General features: G+C 43.8%; 1 protein-coding gene across 3 annotated transcripts; it reads left to right on the top strand.

Moving 5' to 3' along the window:
- The first annotated feature begins 4,573 nt into the window (after window positions 1-4,573).
- gpank1 (G patch domain and ankyrin repeats 1) lies at window positions 4,574-10,065 on the top strand. 3 transcript variants are annotated; one of them, XR_006762841.1, is made up of 6 exons: window positions 4,574-4,874; window positions 5,258-5,575; window positions 5,945-6,079; window positions 8,086-8,360; window positions 9,443-9,989; window positions 10,035-10,065. XR_006762841.1 is itself a non-coding variant. In XM_014185258.2 (5 exons), exons 2-5 carry the CDS (start codon window positions 5,348-5,350, stop codon window positions 9,936-9,938), a joined length of 1,134 nt encoding a protein of 377 aa, XP_014040733.1. In that variant the 5' UTR covers window positions 4,574-4,874; window positions 5,258-5,347; the 3' UTR covers window positions 9,939-10,065. The 3 variants fall into 3 exon arrangements, 2 of the variants coding, with proteins under 2 accessions (XP_014040733.1, XP_014040739.1); XM_014185258.2 differs by having other exon boundaries at window positions 9,443-10,065; XM_014185264.2 differs by lacking the exon at window positions 4,574-4,874 and having other exon boundaries at window positions 4,884-5,575; window positions 9,443-10,065.
- The last annotated feature ends 10,189 nt before the right edge of the window (window positions 10,066-20,254 follow it).

Here is a 20,254-nt window from a genome sequence, read left to right on the forward strand (position 1 = left end):
TGTTCTGTCTGATGTTTTTGACTGAGAATTTGTGTTTTTGTTTAAGTCACATGAAATCAAATTCTTTATATGGGTGATTCTCATGAAACCAGTTTTAAACATGTCTGGAGAAAATGTAGTTACATAACCATGATGCATCTGCAAAAATCAACTATCATTCTGAGGACTAAGTTTAGGCAAAGTGTCTTATTTTCAATACATTTTATTTTCGCCTGAATTTTGTACATTTTCAACCCTAATTCTCCAAAATGCATCTGGATTAAATTCTTGGGTCATTTTATACTATTTTACTTTAGAAAAACCTAACTTATTTAAAATAAAACCCAAAGTATGTTGCTGTAGTTTGTCCATAAATCATAAAAATTGTATATTGGTTGAAGTTTACATTATACTATAATATTTATTATGTACAAACACAGTGTCTGTGGACATGTTGGGAAAAAAGTCTGATTTAATAAAAATACAAAATATTTTCAGTGTTATTTAACTCAGACCTTTACATTACAAGAGCAATGTATTTTTTTTTATTAGAAATGGATTAGTTTTTAACTGTTATGGACTGTTATGGTAATTAAAATGCATAATATCAGATACATTTTTTTAAATAATTATAATTATGAAATAGATAAGTACAGATCCTAATCTCAGCGATCCAAGAGGACATTTCATGACAAATGACACGAGGAATTTTGTGGTAAAATATGACCTTATTCTAAGATGGAGAGAGCTACTGTGGTGTTTTCATCTCGAGATATAATCATGTCTAAAATCAGATTTTAATAAAAAAGGAAAAATAGGTATTTTGTTTAGATTATGAGTGTTGATTGTGTGAATACAAGTATAAAACCTCTCTTTCATTGTATGATTTGGATATTTTTAAATGTAAATTATTATATAATTCAAAGGAAGTACAGTGCATTCAGAAAGTATTCAGACCCTTTGTCTTTTTCCACATTTTGTTACATTACAGCCTTATTCTAATATGTATTTTTCCCCTCATCAATCTACACACAATGAAAATGAATATTGAAATCAGACCTTCTTGTTGAGTGATAATCTACCATTTATATAGAAGTGGTTAAAACATGCTAATAATGGTCCTCTGAGTACATCAAAAAAGTGTGGTATACTTCCACTGGTATGCCATCCAGCCCTGGAGATTTCCCAGCCTTTAAGGCTTTAATTGCATCAAGAAGTTCCTCCTCTGTAATTTGGCCTTCACATGAGTCTTTCTGTACAGATGTTAATTTTACATTATTAATAGGGAAAAAATCCATACAATTAGCTTTGGTTAGAGGAGTTGGAAATGAAAACATATGCTTAAAGTACTTTGCTTCCGCTACATTTTTCCCCAATAACATTTGTTATTGTTACCCATCACTGCCCTTCTTAATGAGAACTTCGAAAAGCTCCCTGTTCTTTGTAGTTGAATCGGTGCTTGAAATTCAATACTTGACTGAGAGACCTTACAGATTCTGTATGTATGGGGGACTGAGGAAGAGTTAGTCATTCAAAGATCATGTCAACCTCTATTATTTCACACAGAGTGAGTCCATGTAACTTATTATGGGATTTGTTAAGACACATTTTTATAGATTTTTTTATTTAACTAGGCAAGTCAGTTACGAAGAAATTCTTATTTACAATGACGGCCTACCCTAGCCAAACCCGGACAACGCTGGGCCAATTGTGCGCCGCCCTATTGGACTCCCGATCACGGCCGGATGTGATGCAGCTTGGATTCGAACCAGGGACTGTGGTGACGCCTCTCACGCTGAGATGCAGTGCCTCCGACCACTGCTTCACTCGGTAACTTTCACTCCTGAACTAATTTAGGCATGCTGAATACTTATGCAACAAAATGTGAAATAAGTTCATTCTGAAGGCACTGTATTTTATACAAGTCTTGTCTGTTAAACGTTGGTTACTATGATGACAATCCTATAGTTGAAATTTCACTGTCACAACAATAGTTTACGTTGATGACTTTTTGGAAATCCAATGTATTTTCCACGTCAATTCCATGTCACAATTTGTTGACAAATTACGTTGAAACAACATTGATTCAACCAGTTTGTGCCTAGTTTAATATTTTCCTCTAGCTACTAGCTCAACAGCCACATCCTTTATTACCAGATTCAGCTGAGGTCTTGTACTTAAGGAATGATTTGTACCAAATACAACGCTCTTAGTTATGATAACATTGATAAGTTGTTGACTTGAAAAACATTCACAACCTCATGAATGTTTCCGTCAATGTTATTCCACCATGTCAGAGAAAACACAGGCGCTGATTGTGTACTGAACAAAAATATAAACGCAACGTGTAGTGTTGGTCCCATGTTTCATGAGCTGAAATAAAAGAGTCCAGAAATGTTCCATACGCACAAAAAGCTTATTTCTCTTTAATGTTGTGCACAAATTTATTTACATCCCTGTTAGTGATTATTTCTACTTTGCTAAAATAATCCATCCACCTGACAGGTGTGGCATATTAATTAAGAAGCTGATTAAACAGCATGATCATTACACAGGTGCACCCTGTGCTGGGGACAATAACAGGCCACTCTAAAATGTGCAGTTTGTTCACACAACACAATGCTACAGATGTGTCAACTTTTGAAGGAGCGTGTAATTGGCATGATGACTGCAGGAGTGTCCACCAGAGCTGTTGCCAGAGAATTTAATATTCATTTCTCTGCCATAAGCCTCCTCCGACGTCATTTTAGAGAATTTGGCAGTACATCCAACTGGCCTCACACCCGTAGACCACGTGTAACCATGCCAGCCCAGGATCTCCACATACGGCTTCTTCACCTGCGGGATCGTCAGAGACCAGTCACCCGGACAATTGATGAAATTGAGGACTATTTCTGCCTATAATAAATCCCTTTTGTGGGGAAAAACTCATTCTGATTGGATGGGCCTGGCTCCCCAGTGGGTGGGCCTATGCCCACCCTAATCTATGTGAAATCCATAGATTAGGACCTAATGAATTTATTTCAATTGACTGATTTCCTTATATGAACTGTAACTCAGTAAAATCGTTGACATGTTTGCATGTTGCATTTATACACTGCTCAAAAAAATAAAGGGAACACTAAAATAACATCCTAGATCTGAATAAATGAAATAATCTTATTAAATCCTTTTTTCTTTACATAGTTGAATGTGCTGAAAACAAAATCACACAAAAAGAATCAATGGAAATCCAATTTATCAACCCATGGAGGTCTGGATTTGGAGTCACACTCAAAATTAAAGTGGAAAACCACACTACAGGCTGATCCAACTTTGATGTAATGTCCTTAAAACAAGTCAAAATGAGGCTCAGTAGTGTGTGTGGCCTCCACGTGCCTGTATGACCTCCCTACAACGCCTGGGCATGCTCCTGATGAGGTGGCAGGCACGCCTGGGCATGCTCCCTACAACTCCTGGACAGTCTGTGGTGCAACGTGGCGTTGGTGGATGGAGCGAGACATGATGTCCCAGATGTGCTCAATTGGATTCAGGTCTGGAGAACGGGCGGGCCAGTCCATAGCATCAATGCCTTCCTCTTGCAGGAACTGCTGACACACTCCAGCCACATGAGGTCTAGCATTGTCTTGCATTAGGAGGAACCCAGGGCCAACCGCACCAGCATATGGTCTCACAAGGGGTCTGAGGATCTCATCTCGGTACCTAATGGCAGTCAGGCTACCTCTGGCGAGCACATGGAGGGCTGTGCGGCCCCCCAAAGAAATGCCACCCCACACTGGAGGATGTTGCAGGCAGCAGAACGTTCTCCACGTCGTCTCCAGACTCTGTCACGTCTGTCACATGTGCTCAGTGTGACCCTGCTTTCATCTGTGAAGAGCACAGGGCGCCAGTGGCGAATTTGCCAATCTTGGTGTTCTCTGGCAAATGCCAAACGTCCTGCACGGTGTTGGGCTGTAAGCACAACCCCCACCTGTGGACGTCGGGCCCTCATACCACCCTCATGAAGTCTGTTTCTGACCGTTTGAGCAGACACATGCACATTTGTGGCCTGCTGGAGGTCATTTTGCAGGGCTCTGGCAGTGCTCCTCCTGCTCCTCCTTGCACAAAGGCGGAGGTAGCGGTCCTGCTGCTGGGTTGTTGCCCTCCTACGGCCTCCTCCACGTCTCCTGATGTACTGGCCTGTCTCCTGGTAGCGCCTCCATGCTCTGGACACTACGCTGACAGACACAGCAAACCTTCTTGACACAGCTCGCATTGATGTGCCATCCTGGATGAGCTGCACTACCTGAGCCATTTGTGTGGGTTGTAGACTCCGTCTCATGCTACCACTAGAGTGAAAGCACCGCCAGCATTCAAAAGTGACCAAAACATCAGCCAGGAAGCATAGGAACTGAGAAGTGGTCTGTGGTCACCACCTGCAGAACCACTCCTTTATTGGGGGTGTCTTGCTAATTGCCTATAATTTCCACCTGTTGTCTATTCCATTTGCACAGCAGCATGTGAAATGTATTGTCAATCAGTGTTGCTTCCTAAGTGGACAGTTTGATTTCACAGAAGTGTGGAGTTACATTGTGTTGTTTAAGTGTTCCCTTTATTTTTTTGAGCAGTGTATTTTTGTTCAGTATAAACATTAGTTGATTAATGCAACATATTTTGTTCTGAATATCAATAAAATGTGGAACACCAATATTTCATATCGACTGGTACACCATAGACCTATGTGCTTATTTTGTTTGACTGAAGTAATGTAAAATTGTGTCCTAAAATGATTTTGCTGCGTTACCAACTCCAGTCAGCAGAAGGGTGATGTGGGCTATTTGCGTGACGTAGAAAATAGTGGACATGACGCCGCAATCCAACAACAACAAAGATGGAGGCACGCTACTTTACATCAGGTAGTGAACTAACTATTTTGCTAGCATTTTTTTTAATTTACATTTGAGAACTCTTTATTATATATATAACTTTTTGTTAAATATCCAGGGACCTAACGTTAAATTCAGTGTGCTAGCTTGCTAGCTGCCCATAGCTAATTCTGTTTGATAAGTCCCAGCCAGCTAGCTAACGTTAGCTACCTATTAGCCTTTACGACCGAGCGTTGAGGCACAGACAATATATTCGGTTGAGCTAACTACCCTTAGCTACTAACTAAAAGTAACAATATTGTGGAGGAATTAGACTAAAATAACCTAGACCGACATTTCCAGACTCCAGAAAAGTGATTAACGAACGTCAGTTACCTCGTTTACACAAATCTAATCACTATTCGACTGGTCAGCTGTGTTTTAGGTGACTGTAACGTTAGTGTCGCCTAGCCTGTCTAGCGGTCAGCTAGCTATTCCAGCGCCGCGGACCAACTGGCCCAGCCATGAGCTCGCTAAGCTACTTCACCCCGGCCCGAGAGGAAGAGCTGCTGTGGTCGGGGAACGCAGGCGCAGCCACCGGACCTCAACCCAGCACCCTCGGAGGAGAGGAGGCACGGCGCTTCTATCAAAGCCTCATAGAAGAGGGGGATGGAGGGGAGAGACGAGGAATGGAGCAGAGGGGAAGAGAGGGAGCGAGAGAGAGGAGGGGAAGAGCAGGGCAGCACGTCCAGGTACCACAAACACAACAAATATAGCCTAGTAGCTACATCATCTATGATCATGACATGTATAATTTAACAATAAAGTATTTCATCAGTATATATACACAGTACCAGTCAAAAGTTGACACCTACTCATTCCAGGGTTTTTGTTAATTTGTACTATTCTCTACATTGTAGAATACTATTGAATACATCAACACTATGAAATAAGACACATGGAATCATCACCAAAGAAGTGTTAAACAAATATATATATATTTTATATTTGAGTTTCTTCAAAGTAGCCACCCTTTGCCTTGACAGCTTTGCACACTCCAGATGCATCAGTCAAGCATCTGCTGATTGACCGAAATGTAACTAAAGTACTCTTTCCCACAGGCTAGCAGGCAGCAGGCTAGCACCACCAGTGCTACCACGGAGCTGGAGGGGCTAAGACTGCTGCGTTGTGCCCAGGAAGGTGACCTGTCTGGGGTGAGAGGCCTGCTGTCCCGGGGGGTGGATGTCAACTTCCAGGTAGGTAACAGGAGGGATCTGAACCTGGGTCTCCCATGGGGAGAAACCAAGTAGGAGATTAGATTACTAGACTGGGTGACGGAGTGAAAAGTGATTTTCGTTTTTATCACCGGGCTGCTTCCCGGGTGTGAGCCAGGTGCCCCGTTCAAAGCCCACGGAGAAGATGGCTCAAAACAAAAGTGACCTAGGTGAAGCATGTAGACTAGACTAATGAGTAAAGTGGGGCTTTTGATAAAAATGGTTTATTTGCTTGAAAATTGAGTATTCTTACCTCAGGAAGTTGGCTCCTTAATTAGGGAGAATGGGCTTGTGGTAAAGGCTGGAGTGGAATCAGTGGAATGTTAGAAAATACATCAAACACATGGTTTCCATGTGTTGGATGCCATTCCATTTGCTCCATTCCGGCCATTATTATGAGCCGTTCTCTCCTCGGCAGCCTCCTAAGTGTCTTACATATATTTTAAGATTACTGTTCTATTTGAGCAGGGCACACCTCCCTCACTGGTTTCAGTGAGGTTTAATCAAATCACCTCAGTGTCCTGACCATTAGACCATAGCCCGGGTCAACCTGGGGCAGTTTAATCAAATCACCTCAGTGTCCTGACCATTAGACCATAGCCCGGTTCAACCTGGGGCAGTTTAATCAAATCACCTCAGTGTCCTGACCATTAGACCATAGCCCGGTTCAACCTGGGGCAGTTTAATCAAATCACCTCAGTGTCCTGACCATTAGACCATAGCCCGGTTCAACCTGGGGCAGTTTAATCAAATCACCTCAGTGTCCTGACCATTAGAACATAACCCGGTTCAACCTGGGGCAGTTTAATCAAATCACCTCAGTGTCCTGACCATTAGACCATAGCCCGGTTCAACCTGGGGCAGTTTAATCAAATCACCTCAGTGTCCTGACCATTAGACCATAGCCCGGTTCAACCTGGGGCAGTTTAATCAAATCACCTCAGTGTCCTGACCATTAGACCATAGCCCGGTTCAACCTGGGGCAGTTTAATCAAATCACCTCAGTGTCCTGACCATTAGACCATAACCCGGTTCAACCTGGGGCAGTTTAATCAAATCACCTCAGTGTTCTGACCATTTGAACAAGAGGAACTTCCCTCTTTGGCCCGAGGGTGACCCTGATTATTTTTGAAGTCCCAGGCAGGACTACCTCATCAGGAGGAGCCAAACTCACTACATAAGGATGCCGGTAGTACAAGTACTGGATTCATGGTTTGTATTCAATTTTAATAATAATCAAATGCATTGTTCTAAATGCATCTGTTTGCCAGGTTCAATTTAAAAGCTCTATGACAACATTTTCAAAACTCTTAAGATGTGTTTATTGTTTGGTGGAGTATGTCAAGTGAAAATATCAGGTTTCAAGTTTTTATTTTATTTATTGGAACAACCTACCGCAAACTTTTTGCCTTCAGTCCCGTTTCCACTTTAAAACGCTAACATGCCCCCAACAAACCTCCTTCCCATTGCCCTCGAACCAACCTCCTTCCCATTGCCCTCGAACCAACCTCCTTCCCGTTGCCCTCGAACCAACCTCCTTCCCGTTGCCCTCGAACCAACCTCCTTCCCGTTGCCCTCGAACCAACCTCCTTCCCGTTGCCCTCGAACCAACCTCCTTCCCGTTGCCCTCGAACCAACCTCCTTCCCGTTGCCCTCGAACCAACCTCCTTCCCGTTGCCCTCGAACCAACCTCCTTCCCGTTGCCCTCGAACCAACCTCCTTCCCGTTGCCCTCGAACCAACCTCCTTCCCGTTGCGCTAGTCTTTAACACCGGTTGTCTTCTCTTACTAAAACTGCTTTACTGAGGAGTGTCTACTACATGACCAAAATGTTCTCTACACATTCTTCTTAATGTCTTTCTCTCCATCGCCTCTCTCTCATCTCCTCTTTCTCTCCCCCTCTCTCTCTCTCCATCTCCTCTTTCTCTCCATCTCCTCTTCCCCCTCTCTCTCTCCATCTCCTCTTTCTCTCCCTGACTCTCTCTCCAGGACAGCTGGTGGTGGACAGGTGTGATGTGTGCAGCGGCGGCAGGGCAGCGGGGTATCGTTAGGCTCCTCCTCCAGCAGGGGGCGGCGTGGGTGGGCGTGGTGGACACGCAGGGCCGGGACGCCAGGGAGCTGGCTAGGATGGCAGGGCATAGCGGGGTCCTAGAGGAACTGGACCACTACGGGTCTCAGCAGGACTGTGACCATGAGACGGGTGACCGGCATGGGAGACAGAGGGGTCAACACAGCCATTACAGGAGAGAGACACAGGACCACAGGTTAGTGACCGACTGACTAACTGACCACAGGTTACTGACTGACTGACTGACTGACTGACTGACTGACTGACTGACTGACTGACTGACTGACTGACTGACTGACTGACTGACTGACTGACTGACTGACTGACCACATTACACTGACTGACTGACTGACTGACTGACTGACTGACTGACCGACGCCGACCACAGGTTAGTGACTGACTGACTGACCACAGGTTAGTGACTGACTGACTGACTGACTGACTGACTGACTGACTGACTGACTGACTGACTGACTGACTGACCGACCGACCACAGGTTAGTGACTGACTGACTGACTGACCGACCGACCACAGGTTACTGACTGACTGACTGACTGACTGACTGACTGACCACAGGTTACTGACTGACTGACTGACTGACTGACTGACTGACTGACTGACTGACTGACCGACCACAGGTTAGTGACTGACTGACTGACCACAGGTTAGTGACTGACTGACTGACTGACCACAGGTTAGTGACTGACTGACTGACTGACTGACCACAGGTTAGTGACTGACTGACTGACCACAGGTTAGTGACTGACTGACTGACTGACTGACCACAGGTTAGTGACTGACTGACTGACTGACTGACTGACCACAGGTTAGTGACTGACTGACTGACTGACTGACCACAGGTTAGTGACTGACTGACTGACTGACTGACCACAGGTTAGTGACTGACTGACCACAGGTTAGCGAACACAGACAGCCAGGGACCGTACTGTCATGTGGTCGACCATACTAGACTGACGCAGCCACTTCATGTTTGATTTAACCCACCTGGAAGACCAGGTGTGGTGAATATAGGCAATCCCTGAACTGATCAGTTGGTCAGGTGTGGTGAATATAGACAGTCCCTGAACTGATCAGTTGGTCAGGTGTGGTACCTAGTTGGAACACCATCCTGCAGTATCTGAGGCTCTCCAGGAACAGGCTCTCCTACCTCTGTCCTAGTGTAGAAATAAGACCTGTGATTGAAGGTTTGTTGTCAAGGAGATACTCATTTTTCTCCTCCCTTGTTGCTCCTCTCTCTCTCTGCTCCCTCCCCCCCAGTTCTCCCCCAGCGGTAGCAGCAGTCCAGACCCATCAGAACCAGTCCACCCAGAATCAGACCCAGTGGTGTCCAGTCTGCAGTGTCCACTACTCCTCTCCTCCAGAGACGCACATCTCCTCCACCCTCCACCTGTTCTCTCTCTCCCGCCCTGCCCCCCCTCCCCACTACTGTCTCCCCCCCTCCACCCCCGCCTACCAGATGATGCTGCGCTCCGGATGGACCCCTGGGGGGGGGCTGGGGCCCGCGGGGGAGGGTCACAAACAGCCGGTCCGGACCGTCCTGAAGAGGGACAGTAGAGGCCTGGGGTACGGACCCACACCCCGACCTAAGGTCACACACTTCCAACCTAAAGACCCACAGGCAGTCAGACGGACGGGGAAGGAGGGTCGGGGAGAGCGGGGGAGGAGGGGGATAAAGGAGGAGAGTAGGAGGGAGGAGAAGGACAGGAACTGGGAGAGGGACTTCCGCTCTTCCTTTAACACCTTTGACCCCTGACCTCTAAATGCTGGCTCAGGGAACACATGTGATCACCTGTTGTAGCCAGTTTCTCTCTCTCTTCTCTCTCTCTCTCTCTCTCTCTCTCTCTCTCTCTCTCTCTCTCTCTCTCTCTCTCTCTCTCTCTCTCTCTCTCTCTCTGTAGTGTACACTCTGCTCTCTTATGTTGCATAGCAAATGCACCAGGAAGAGTAGCTTTTGCAACAGCTAATGGGTACCCTAATCAAATACCAAAGGGTCTGAATACTTATGTAAATAAGGTATTTCAGTTTTTTATTTGTAATAAATTTGCAAGCATTTCTAAAAAGCAGTTTTTGCTTTGTCATTATGGGGTATTTGCTCCACTCTACCTGTTCCACAGGGCCAAGGGCCCATTTATGGCTTGATAATGAAGTGTTACTCTACTGAGGAGTTACACTGGGGCTTGATAATGAAGCGTTACTCTACTGAGGAGTTACACTGGGGCTTGATAATGAAGTGTTACTCTCCTGAGGAGTTACACTGGGGCTTGATAATGAAGTGTTACTCTACTGAGGAGTTACACTGGGGCTTGATAATGAAGAGTTACTCTACTGAGGAGTTACACTGGGGCTTGATAATGAAGCGTTACTCTACTGAGGAGTTACACTGGGGCTTGATAATGAAGCGTTACTCTACTGAGGAGTTACACTGGGGCTTGATAATGAAGTTTTACTCTGTTACCGAGGAGCTCCACTTGGGCTTGATAATTAAGTGTACAGGATGGCAACAACAACTGCCCGAGTTACACCAGGAACACACAAGCCCTCCATCAGTGCTCCGACTGTCCGCAATAGGCTGAGAGAGGCTGGACTGAGGGCTTGTAGGCCTTTTGTAAGGAAGGTCCTCACCCCAGACATCACCGGAAACAACGTCGCCTACAGGCACAAACCCACCGTCGCTGGACCAGACAGGACTGGCAAAAAGTGCTCTTCGCTGACGAGTTGCGGTTTTGTCTCACCAGGGGTGATGGTTTCGGATTTGTGTTTATCGTCGAACGAATGAGCGTTACACCGAGGCCTGTACTCTGGAGCGGGATCGATTTGGAGGTGGAGGGTCCGTCATGGTCTGGGGTGGTGTGTCACAGCATCATTGGACTGAGCTTGTTGTCATTGCAGGCAATCTCAATGCTGTGCGTTACAGGGAAGACATCATCCTCCCTCTTGTGGTACCCTTCCTGCAGGCTCATCCTGACATGACCCTCCAGCATGACAATGCCACCAGCCATACTGCTCGTTCTGTGCGTGATTTCCTGCAAGACAGGAATGTCAGTGTTCTGCCATGGCCAACGAAAAGCCCGGATCTCAATCCCATTGAGCACGTCTGGGACCTGTTGGTTCGGAGGGTGAGGGCTAGGGCCATTCCCCCCAGAAATCTCTGGGAACTTGCAGGTGCTTTGGTGGAAGAGTGGGGTAACATCTCACAGCAAGAACTGGCAAATCTGGTGCAGTCCATGAGGAGGAGATGCACTGCAGTACTTATTGCAGCTGGTGGCCACAGCAGATACTGACTGTTACTTTTGGTTTTGACCCCCTTTTTGTTCACGGACACATTATTCCATTTCTGTTAGTCACATGTCCGTGGAACTTGTTCAGTTTATGTTTCAGTTGTTGAATCTTATGTTCATACAAATATTTACACATTGTCATGACGTTGGCCTCTTTTGGTACAGGGAGGACAGTTGACCCCCTCCCTTTTGCACCACCACCCAACCTACCTTCCCCCCCAATCCACCCTGTGTGTAAAGGGTTGTAAAAACTCTAAAATTCCAGTAGAGTCTCTGGCCACATGGCCCATAGAGAGACACAGGAAATTCTTCCAACTCATAGAATTGGAGAGCCAAGCGACATTTTGTGTTCTGGAGAAGGTATGGAAGATTGGTGAAGAATCCAGCTACGAACTGATCCGCTTGGTACAATTTTGTGATACTCAGAAGAGACAATATAGCCATATTACCATAAAACTGTTTATATAATAGCATCAGCTTGAGACTTGCATCATAATGGTTGTATAGAATGTATTAATAAGGATAAAGCTTTTATAATACATTGAGATGCTATTGTACTGATGTTAATGTGATAGAATTGTATTTCTGTAACCAAGTCTAGCTCAGTCATAGGCACGCCCCAGGGACACATACAGGACCAGGCGTCATTTGACAAGCCTGTTCGATGGGCACTATAAAACACCCCCTGATTTACATTTCTTCAGACCAGGCCCCCACTCCATGGCCAATAGGTTTTACCATCCAATTCCTCTACTGAAAGTGAACCATACCACGTGGTTAACTTTTAGACTATTGATACCGACAGAATAAGAACAAGTCTTTGATATTAATTATTAGTCTGCAGCTAAGTAAATTATATCATTGAACGCGAAGACCAACGAAACAACCATTCTATGACGACATTAATGAATGTCGCTCTGAAAGAACCATTCTAACCGAGAGAGAGAGAGAGAGAGAACGCGGACCAAACTCCCCAACAGAACCGAACTCTCCAACCAGAATCAGAACGACACACTGAGCGTAAATATATATTGATTGCAATTGTTCCCGAATGAGTGAGCCTTCAATTGTTAATATTAATGAACTCTGTAGGTGTGCATTCTCAGCTGAACGTTTATGACCCATTGTCTAACAGACCAGCCATGCCTGTTAGCCATTAGCGCACATTACTATACCAATCCTTTGTGACGATAATTACTGTTTGTATGTTTTCTGTTAATTACTTAGTGTAGTAAATAAATGATTTTAAGACAATTGATGTATGGATGATTTTAGTAAAGACTGGGTTCGTGCAGATACAACAATTTACGACGTTTGGAATGAGACTGGACTCGAGGTAAAATACACCATTTAAACCAGAAGATAATCGGCCTATACTATAATAGAATATAATATTATAGTACAGGAAAGTTATATTAGGAAAATTATAGCTTTGTAATCTGAATATTCTCCTTGGTGCCCCTATCTCCTAGTTAATTACAATTAAACGATTAATCAGTTTAATCGCGTGATAATAATTACAGGGAGCTAATTGATAATCATATCTTCAGTTTAATGGTACCACCAAAGACACGACAACATGTTAAGTTTGCTGAAAATAAAACGCAGTTGACATTGAGAGGACGTTTCTTTTGCTGAGTTTAATTAGCTCGTGTGCTTTTCTCATCAAGGAGGGTATTCTATATGCATTATGTTGTTGGGGTCTGTAACCATGGTTACCAGTAACAGTTTCTTCCCATTCAACAGACAGTTCAGTAATAGATCCATGTAATTTCATTTGATTTGTCTGCCTGCCTGTCTGCCCCTCTGTCTGTCTGCCCCTCTGTCTGTCTGCCTGTTTGTCTGTCCGTCCGTCCGTCTGTCTGTGCATTGGTATATTGGATTGTGTATAAAAGTGGATCCTCCTGATTGTATTTTCCTTCCTTTTTAGACTATATAGGCCTAATAATATTGTTACAATGGTAGGCAACTCTTTCTCTCCTCTGTCTGTCTGTCTGTCTGTCTGTCTGTCTGTATGGTGACTTAAAGAAAAGTAAAGTTAATGCCTCAACATGCCGAATTTATCTGAACTATGTGAATTTCTGTCGGTGTCCATTTTGAAAGTGCTGAACGAATAGGTCTACTTAGTCACAGCTCATTTGCTTATGCTTAATGATATAAGAACAAATATTATGAGTTTACTGAACCTAAATGTAATAATGTTTGTCTATGGTTCAAAAGTCTAAACTCATTGCAGCGTTTGTTGTTATTGAAGGAGAATGCGGTTCTTATTGAGTTACACAAATCCACAAGGAGTCAGTAGAAGCCATGTTTATTTAAGCAAGTCAGCCATATCAGCTATGTTTTTTTTTAAAAGCAGTAAATGAGGCTGAATGAACTGTTTAGCTGCCAGACAAGGCTCAGCTGATAGCCAGGTGTAGCAGTGGTAAGGATTCACTCCATGGTGCTGAAAAGAAAGCTCTGCTGTTGGGACAGCTTTATGTAGGCCATAACAGTTTGTGGGCACCGTTTGTCACTGTTATAGCTCAATTAATATATTGTTTAGTGTTGTGTAGTGGCTTTTCTGGCATGCATCTACAACAAAAATGTTTGCCTCACCAAGATTTACATGCTAACACCGGCCCTGGCCAAGGTAGAGTACATGATCAGTGAATATATTAAATGTACAGGCTACAATGTGGGGATCTCATGCATGGTAATAACTACCTGTATATACGACGATAAAGTTATATTATATTCTACTCAATTCATAGGCTTCATTGATGCCTTTCAGAGTGTCTTGAATTCAATACAACCGGCTATGATAGCTGAGGTTCATAGCTGGTTCATAGCTGAGGTTCATAACTAGCTAGCAAATATTGACGTTATAATATTGACATTTAACAGTCGTGTGTAACAGTCATTTTGTCAAATTTCTTTGGGTGATTAATGATTAACTGGTGGAAACAATTAAAAACAACTGTTGTGAACTCATATTTATACCAACCGTTGTAGGGTCCGTACACAGATCGGCATCAAAGCTACACATCCCATAGGCATACAGTTATTTTTATCCTCCACTACACAATAAGCAATAAAATAGCTAGCTACGTTACGTCAGCTGCATTGTATGGCAAATATCACCAAGGCATATTTGCTGGCAGCATTGTGGTAAAGTCATCTCTGGTAGGTAGAATGGTGAAACTAATTTTAGTGTTTGTTTGTAATTTGCACAGCCAGGCACAGAACACCACACAGCCAGGCACAGAACACCACACAGAAAGGCACACAACACCACACAGAACACCACACAGCCAGGCACAGAACACCACACAGCCAGGCACAGAACACCACACAGCCAGGCACAGAACACCACACAGAACACCACACAGCCAGGCACAGAACACCACACAGCCAGGCACAGAACACCACACAGCCAGGCACAGAACACAGCCAGGCACAGAATTCCACACAGAACACCACACAGCCAGGCACAGAACACCACACAGCCAGGCACAGAACACAGCCAGGCACAGAACACCACACAGAACACCACACAGCCAGGCACAGAACACAGCCAGGCACAGAACACCACACAGCCAGGCACAGAACACCACACAGCCAGGCACAGAACACAGCCAGGCACAGAACACCACACAGAACACCACACAGCCAGGCACAGAACACAGCCAGGCACAGAACACCACACAGAACACCACACAGGCATGACGTTAGTGAAAAAAAAAAACATTGCCAAACAAAATCTTTCGCAACAATGGTTAGGTTATAATTTAATTGTGCAGCATACCAATATACCTACTCAATTATTTCTGGTCTAAGGATTTATCTGTAGAGTTCTATGTCAGTTATTCTGATCCTGTCAGAAAGAGCCAGAGGAAGAAACACACAACCTCAGACTAGTTATTACCTCAACTACCGGTGCCCCCTGTATATAGCCTCCACATTGACTCTGTACCAGTACCCCCTGTATATAGTCTCCACATTGACTCTGTACCAGTACCCCCTGTATATAGTCTCCACATTGACTCTGTACCGGTACCCCCTGTATATAGCCTCACTATTGTTATTTTACTGCTGCTCTTTAATTGCTTGTTACTTTTATTTCTTATTCTTATTTGTAATATATATATATATTTCTCTTTATTTATTTTAAACTGCATTGTTGGTTAAGGGCTTGTAAGTAAGCATTTCACTGTAAGGTCTACACCTGTTGTATTCGGCGCATGTGACTAATAAAATTTGTATTTGATTAGACAGAAATCACATTATGTTAAAACATTTTATAAAGCCTGAAAAGCTAAGCACATGTATACAGCTGTGACTAAAGACCTTAATTTGAAGAAGTTCTGAGATCGCTGTGTGTTGTTCATTCAAAGTCTACAAAGCCATCAAGCACGTTTTGTGAGCACGCCCCCATCTACTTTAGCGGGTGTTATTTGCATTCGCTATGAACGCCGGACATTTAGTGGCTTACTACTAGCAGACAAACACACAGGAACCAGTGAAATGAAAAATTCTAACTTGTGGATTGGATAATTGTGATGTTTATGATAAAAATGTAATGTGGTTAATATAGTAAGGGGTATATTATATATATATGGTAAGGAGTATATTATATATATTATATATATGGTAAGGAGTATATTATATATATGGTTAGGAGCATATTATATATATTATATATATGGTAAGGAGTATATTATATATATTATATAGGTAAGGAGTATATTATATATATTATATATACGGTAAGGAGTATATCATATATATGGTTAGGAGCATATTATATATATATATGGTAAGGAGTATATTATATATATTATATATATGGTAAGGAGTATATGCCATGGCAGAGCCAGAGTGAAATTCCCCTTTATATCCAGAGGAACACTTTTTACACATGTCACTTTGGCTACATCGATTTCTAGCAATCAAAGTGCTCTCATCTCTCTGTAGATCATTCACCACCAGCTCTCCCTGCTCACCTCTCACACAATCTCCCTTCTCTCGCTCTCTCTCTCTCTCTCTCTCTCTCTCTCTCTCTCCCCTCTATCTCTCTGTCTCTGTCTCTCTATTGCTGGCTCTCTGTCTCTCTCTCTCTCTCGCTCTCTCACTCTCTCTGGTATCATGAATCAGCACTCTTCTACCCTGCTGAACGGAATAAAGAAGCAGGCAGATAAAGACAAGGCCATCGAACTGAAGGAGAGAGTCCTGACCTCTGACCTCTGAACCCTAACCTCTGAACCCTGACTTTTCACCTTACACCTCTGAGTCTTGATTGTAATACACACACACACATATACATATACTGCTCAAAAAAATAAAGGGAACACTTAAACAACACATCCTAGATCTGAATGAAAGAAATAATCTTATTAAATACTTTTTTCTTTTCTCCCTACAACGCCTGGGCATGCTTCTGATGAGGTGGCGGATGGTCTCCTGAGGGATCTCCTCCCAGACCTGGACTAAAGCATCCGCCAACTCCTGGTCAGTCTGTGGTGCAACGTGGCGTTGGTGGATGGAGCGAGACATGATGTCCCAGATGTGCTCAATTGGATTCAGGTCTGGGGAACGGGCGGGCCAGTCCATAGTATCAATGCCTTCCTCTTGCAGGAACTGCTGACACACTCCAGCCACATGAGGTCTAGCATTGTCGTCCATTAGGAGGAACCCAGGGCCAACCGCACCAGCATATGGTCTCAGAAGGGGTCTGAGGATCTCATCTCGGTACCTAATGGCAGTCAGGCTACCTCTGGCGAGCACATGGAGGGCTGTGCGGCCCCCCAAAGAAATGCCACCCCACACCATGACTGACCCACCGCCAAACCGGAGGATGTTGCAGGCAGCAGAACGTTCTCCACGGCGTCTCCAGAGTCTGTCACGTCTGTCACGTGCTCAGTGTGAACCTGCTTTCATCTGTGAAGAGCACAGGGCGCCAGTGGCGAATTTGCCAATCTTGGTGTTCTCTGGCAAATGCCAAACGTCCTGCACGGTGTTGGACAACCCCCACCTGTGGACGGCGGGCCCTCATACCACCCTCATGGAGTCTGTTTCTGACCGTTTGAGCAGACACATGCACATTTGTGGCCTGCTGGAGGTCATTTTGCAGGGCTCTGGCAGTGCTTCTCCTACTCCTCCTTGCACAAAGGCGGAGGTAGCGGTCCTGCTGCTGGGTTGTTGCCCTCCTACGGCCTCCTCCACGTCTCCTGATGTACTGGCCTGTCTCCTGGTAGCGCCTCCATGCTCTGGACACTACGCTGACAGACACAGCAAACCTTCTTGCCACAGCTCGCATTGATGTGCCATCCTGGATGAGCTGCACTACCTGAGCCACTTGTGTGGGTTGTAGACTCCGTCTCATGCTACCACTAGAGTGAAAGCACCGCCAGCATTCAAAAGTGACCAAAACATCAGCCAGGAAGCATAGGAACTGAGAAGTGGTCTGTGGTCCCCACCTGCAGAACCACTCCTTTATTGGGGGTGTCTTGCTAATTGCCTATAATTTCCACCTGTTGTCTATTCCATTTGTACAACAGCATGTGAAATGTATTGTCAATCAGTGTTGCTTCCGAAGTGGACAGTTTGATTTCACAGAAGTGTGATTGACTTGGAGTGACATTGTATTGTTTAAGTGTTCCCTTAATTTTTTTGAGCAGTGTATATATACAGTATTCACACCCCTTGACTTATTCCACATTTTGTGTTAAAAAATATCTAATTTACATAAGTATTCACACCCTTGAGTCAAAACATGTTAGAATCACCTTTGGCAGTGATTACAGCTGTGAGTTTTTCTGGGTAAGTCTCTAAGAGCTTTGCACACCTGGATGGTACAATATTTGCCCATGATTGTTTTCGAAATTCTTCAAGCTCTGTCAAATTGGTTGTTGATCAGCCATTTTCAAGGCTTGCCATAGATTTTCAAGCTGATTTAAATCAAAACTGTAACTCACTTGGCCACTCAGGAAGATTCAATGTCTTCTTGGTAAGCTACTCCGGTGTATATTTAACCTTTTATGTTATTGTCCTGCTGAAAGGTGAATTTGTCGTCTGGAAAGCAAACTGAACCACGTTTTTGTCTAGGATTTTGCCTGTGCTTAATTCTATTCCATTTCTTTTTATCCTTAAAAAATTCCCTAGTCCTTGCCAGTGAAGCACACCCATAACATGATGCAGCAACCACCATGCTTGAACATATGAGAGTGGTACTCAGTGCTGTGTTGTGTTGGATTTGCCACAAACATAAGGTTTTGTATTCAGGATATAAAGTTAATTTCTTTGCCATATTTTTTGCATTATTACTTTAGTGCCTTGTTGCAAACAGGATGCATATTTTGGAATATTTGTATTCTGTACAGGCTTCCTTCTTTTCACTCTGTCATGTATGTTAGTATTGTGGAGTAACTATAATGTTGTTGATCCATCCTCAGTTTTCTTCTATCAGAATCATTAAACTCTGTAACTGTTTTAAAGTCACCATTGGCCTCATGGTGAAATCCCTGAGCGGTTTCCTTCCTCTCTGGCAACTGAGTTAGGAAAGACGCCTGTGTCTTTGTAGTGACTGGGTGTATTGATACACTATCCAAAGTGTAATTAATAACTTCACCATGCTCAAAGGGGTATTCAATGTCTGCTTTTTTGTACCCATCTACCAACAGGTTCCCTTCTTTGCGAGGCATTAGAAAACCTCTATGGTTGAATCTGTGTTTGAAATTCACTGCTCGACTGAGAGACCTTACAGATCATTGTATGTGTGGAGTACAGAGATGAGGTAGTCATAAAATAATCATGCTAAACACGATTATTGCACACAGAGTGAGTCCATGCAACTTATGTGACTTGTTAAGCAAATCTTTACTTCTGAACTTATTTAGGCTTGCCATAACAAAGGGGTTGAATACTTATTCACTCAAGACATTTCAGATTTTCATTTTTTATTATTTTGTAAAAGTCTCTAAAAAACATAATTCCACTTTGACACACTTCACTTTGTGTGAAGGCCAGTGACACTAAATCTCAATTGAATACATTTTCATTTCAGGCTATAACAATAACAAAATGTGGAAAAAGTCAAATGGTGTGAATACTTTCTGAAGGCACCATGTATAGTATAATATATAGTATAATATAATATAATATTCCACTTAACAGACACTTTGATATTTTTTAAGGCTATACCTGCTTGGAGTCAGTAGTTGTGGTCAGTAGTTGTGGTCAGTAGATGTGTGGTCAGTAGTTGTGGTCAGTAGTTGTAGCCACTAGTTGTGGTCAGTAGATGTGTGGTCAGTAGATGTGGTCAGTAGTTTTGGTCAGTAATTGCGGCCAATAATTGTGGTCAGTAATTGTGGTCAGTAGATGTGTGGTCAATAGATGTGTGGTCAGTAGATGTGGTCAGTAGTTGTGCGGTCAGTAGTTGTGTGGACAGTAGTTGTGGTCAGTAATTGTGGTCACTAGATGTGTGGTAACCAGTTGTGGTCAGTAGTTATGGTCAGTAGTGGTGTGGTCAGTAGTTGTGGTCAGTGGTTGTGGTCAGTAGTTGTGTGGACAGTAGTTGTGTGGTCAGTGGTTGTGTGGTCAGTAGTTGTGGTCAGTAATTGTGGTCACTAGATGTGTGGTCACCAGTTGTGGTCAGTAGTTATGGTCAGTGGTTGTGTGGTCATTGGTTGTGGTCAGTAGTTATGTGGACAGTAGTTGTGTGGTCAGTGGTTGTGTGGTCAGAAGTTGTGTGGCTGTGGTGAGTAGTTGTGGTCAGTAGTTGTGCAGCAAGTAATTTTGGTCAGTAGTTGTG

The sequence above is a fragment of the Salmo salar genome, chromosome ssa02, assembly GCF_905237065.1.
Source record: "Salmo salar chromosome ssa02, Ssal_v3.1, whole genome shotgun sequence".
NCBI lineage: Eukaryota > Metazoa > Chordata > Actinopteri > Salmoniformes > Salmonidae > Salmo > Salmo salar.

Bases quoted from the DNA above. Each gene is read 5' to 3' on its own strand.
- gpank1 (XM_014185258.2), top strand. From the start codon at position 5,348: ATGAGCTCGCTAAGCTACTTCACCCCGGCCCGAGAGGAAGAGCTGCTG. The intron at 5,576-5,944 runs GTACCACAAACA...TCTTTCCCACAG, and splicing joins GAGCAGGGCAGCACGTCCAG to GCTAGCAGGCAGCAGGCTAG. The intron at 8,361-9,442 runs GTTAGTGACCGA...CCTCCCCCCCAG, and splicing joins AGAGAGACACAGGACCACAG to TTCTCCCCCAGCGGTAGCAG.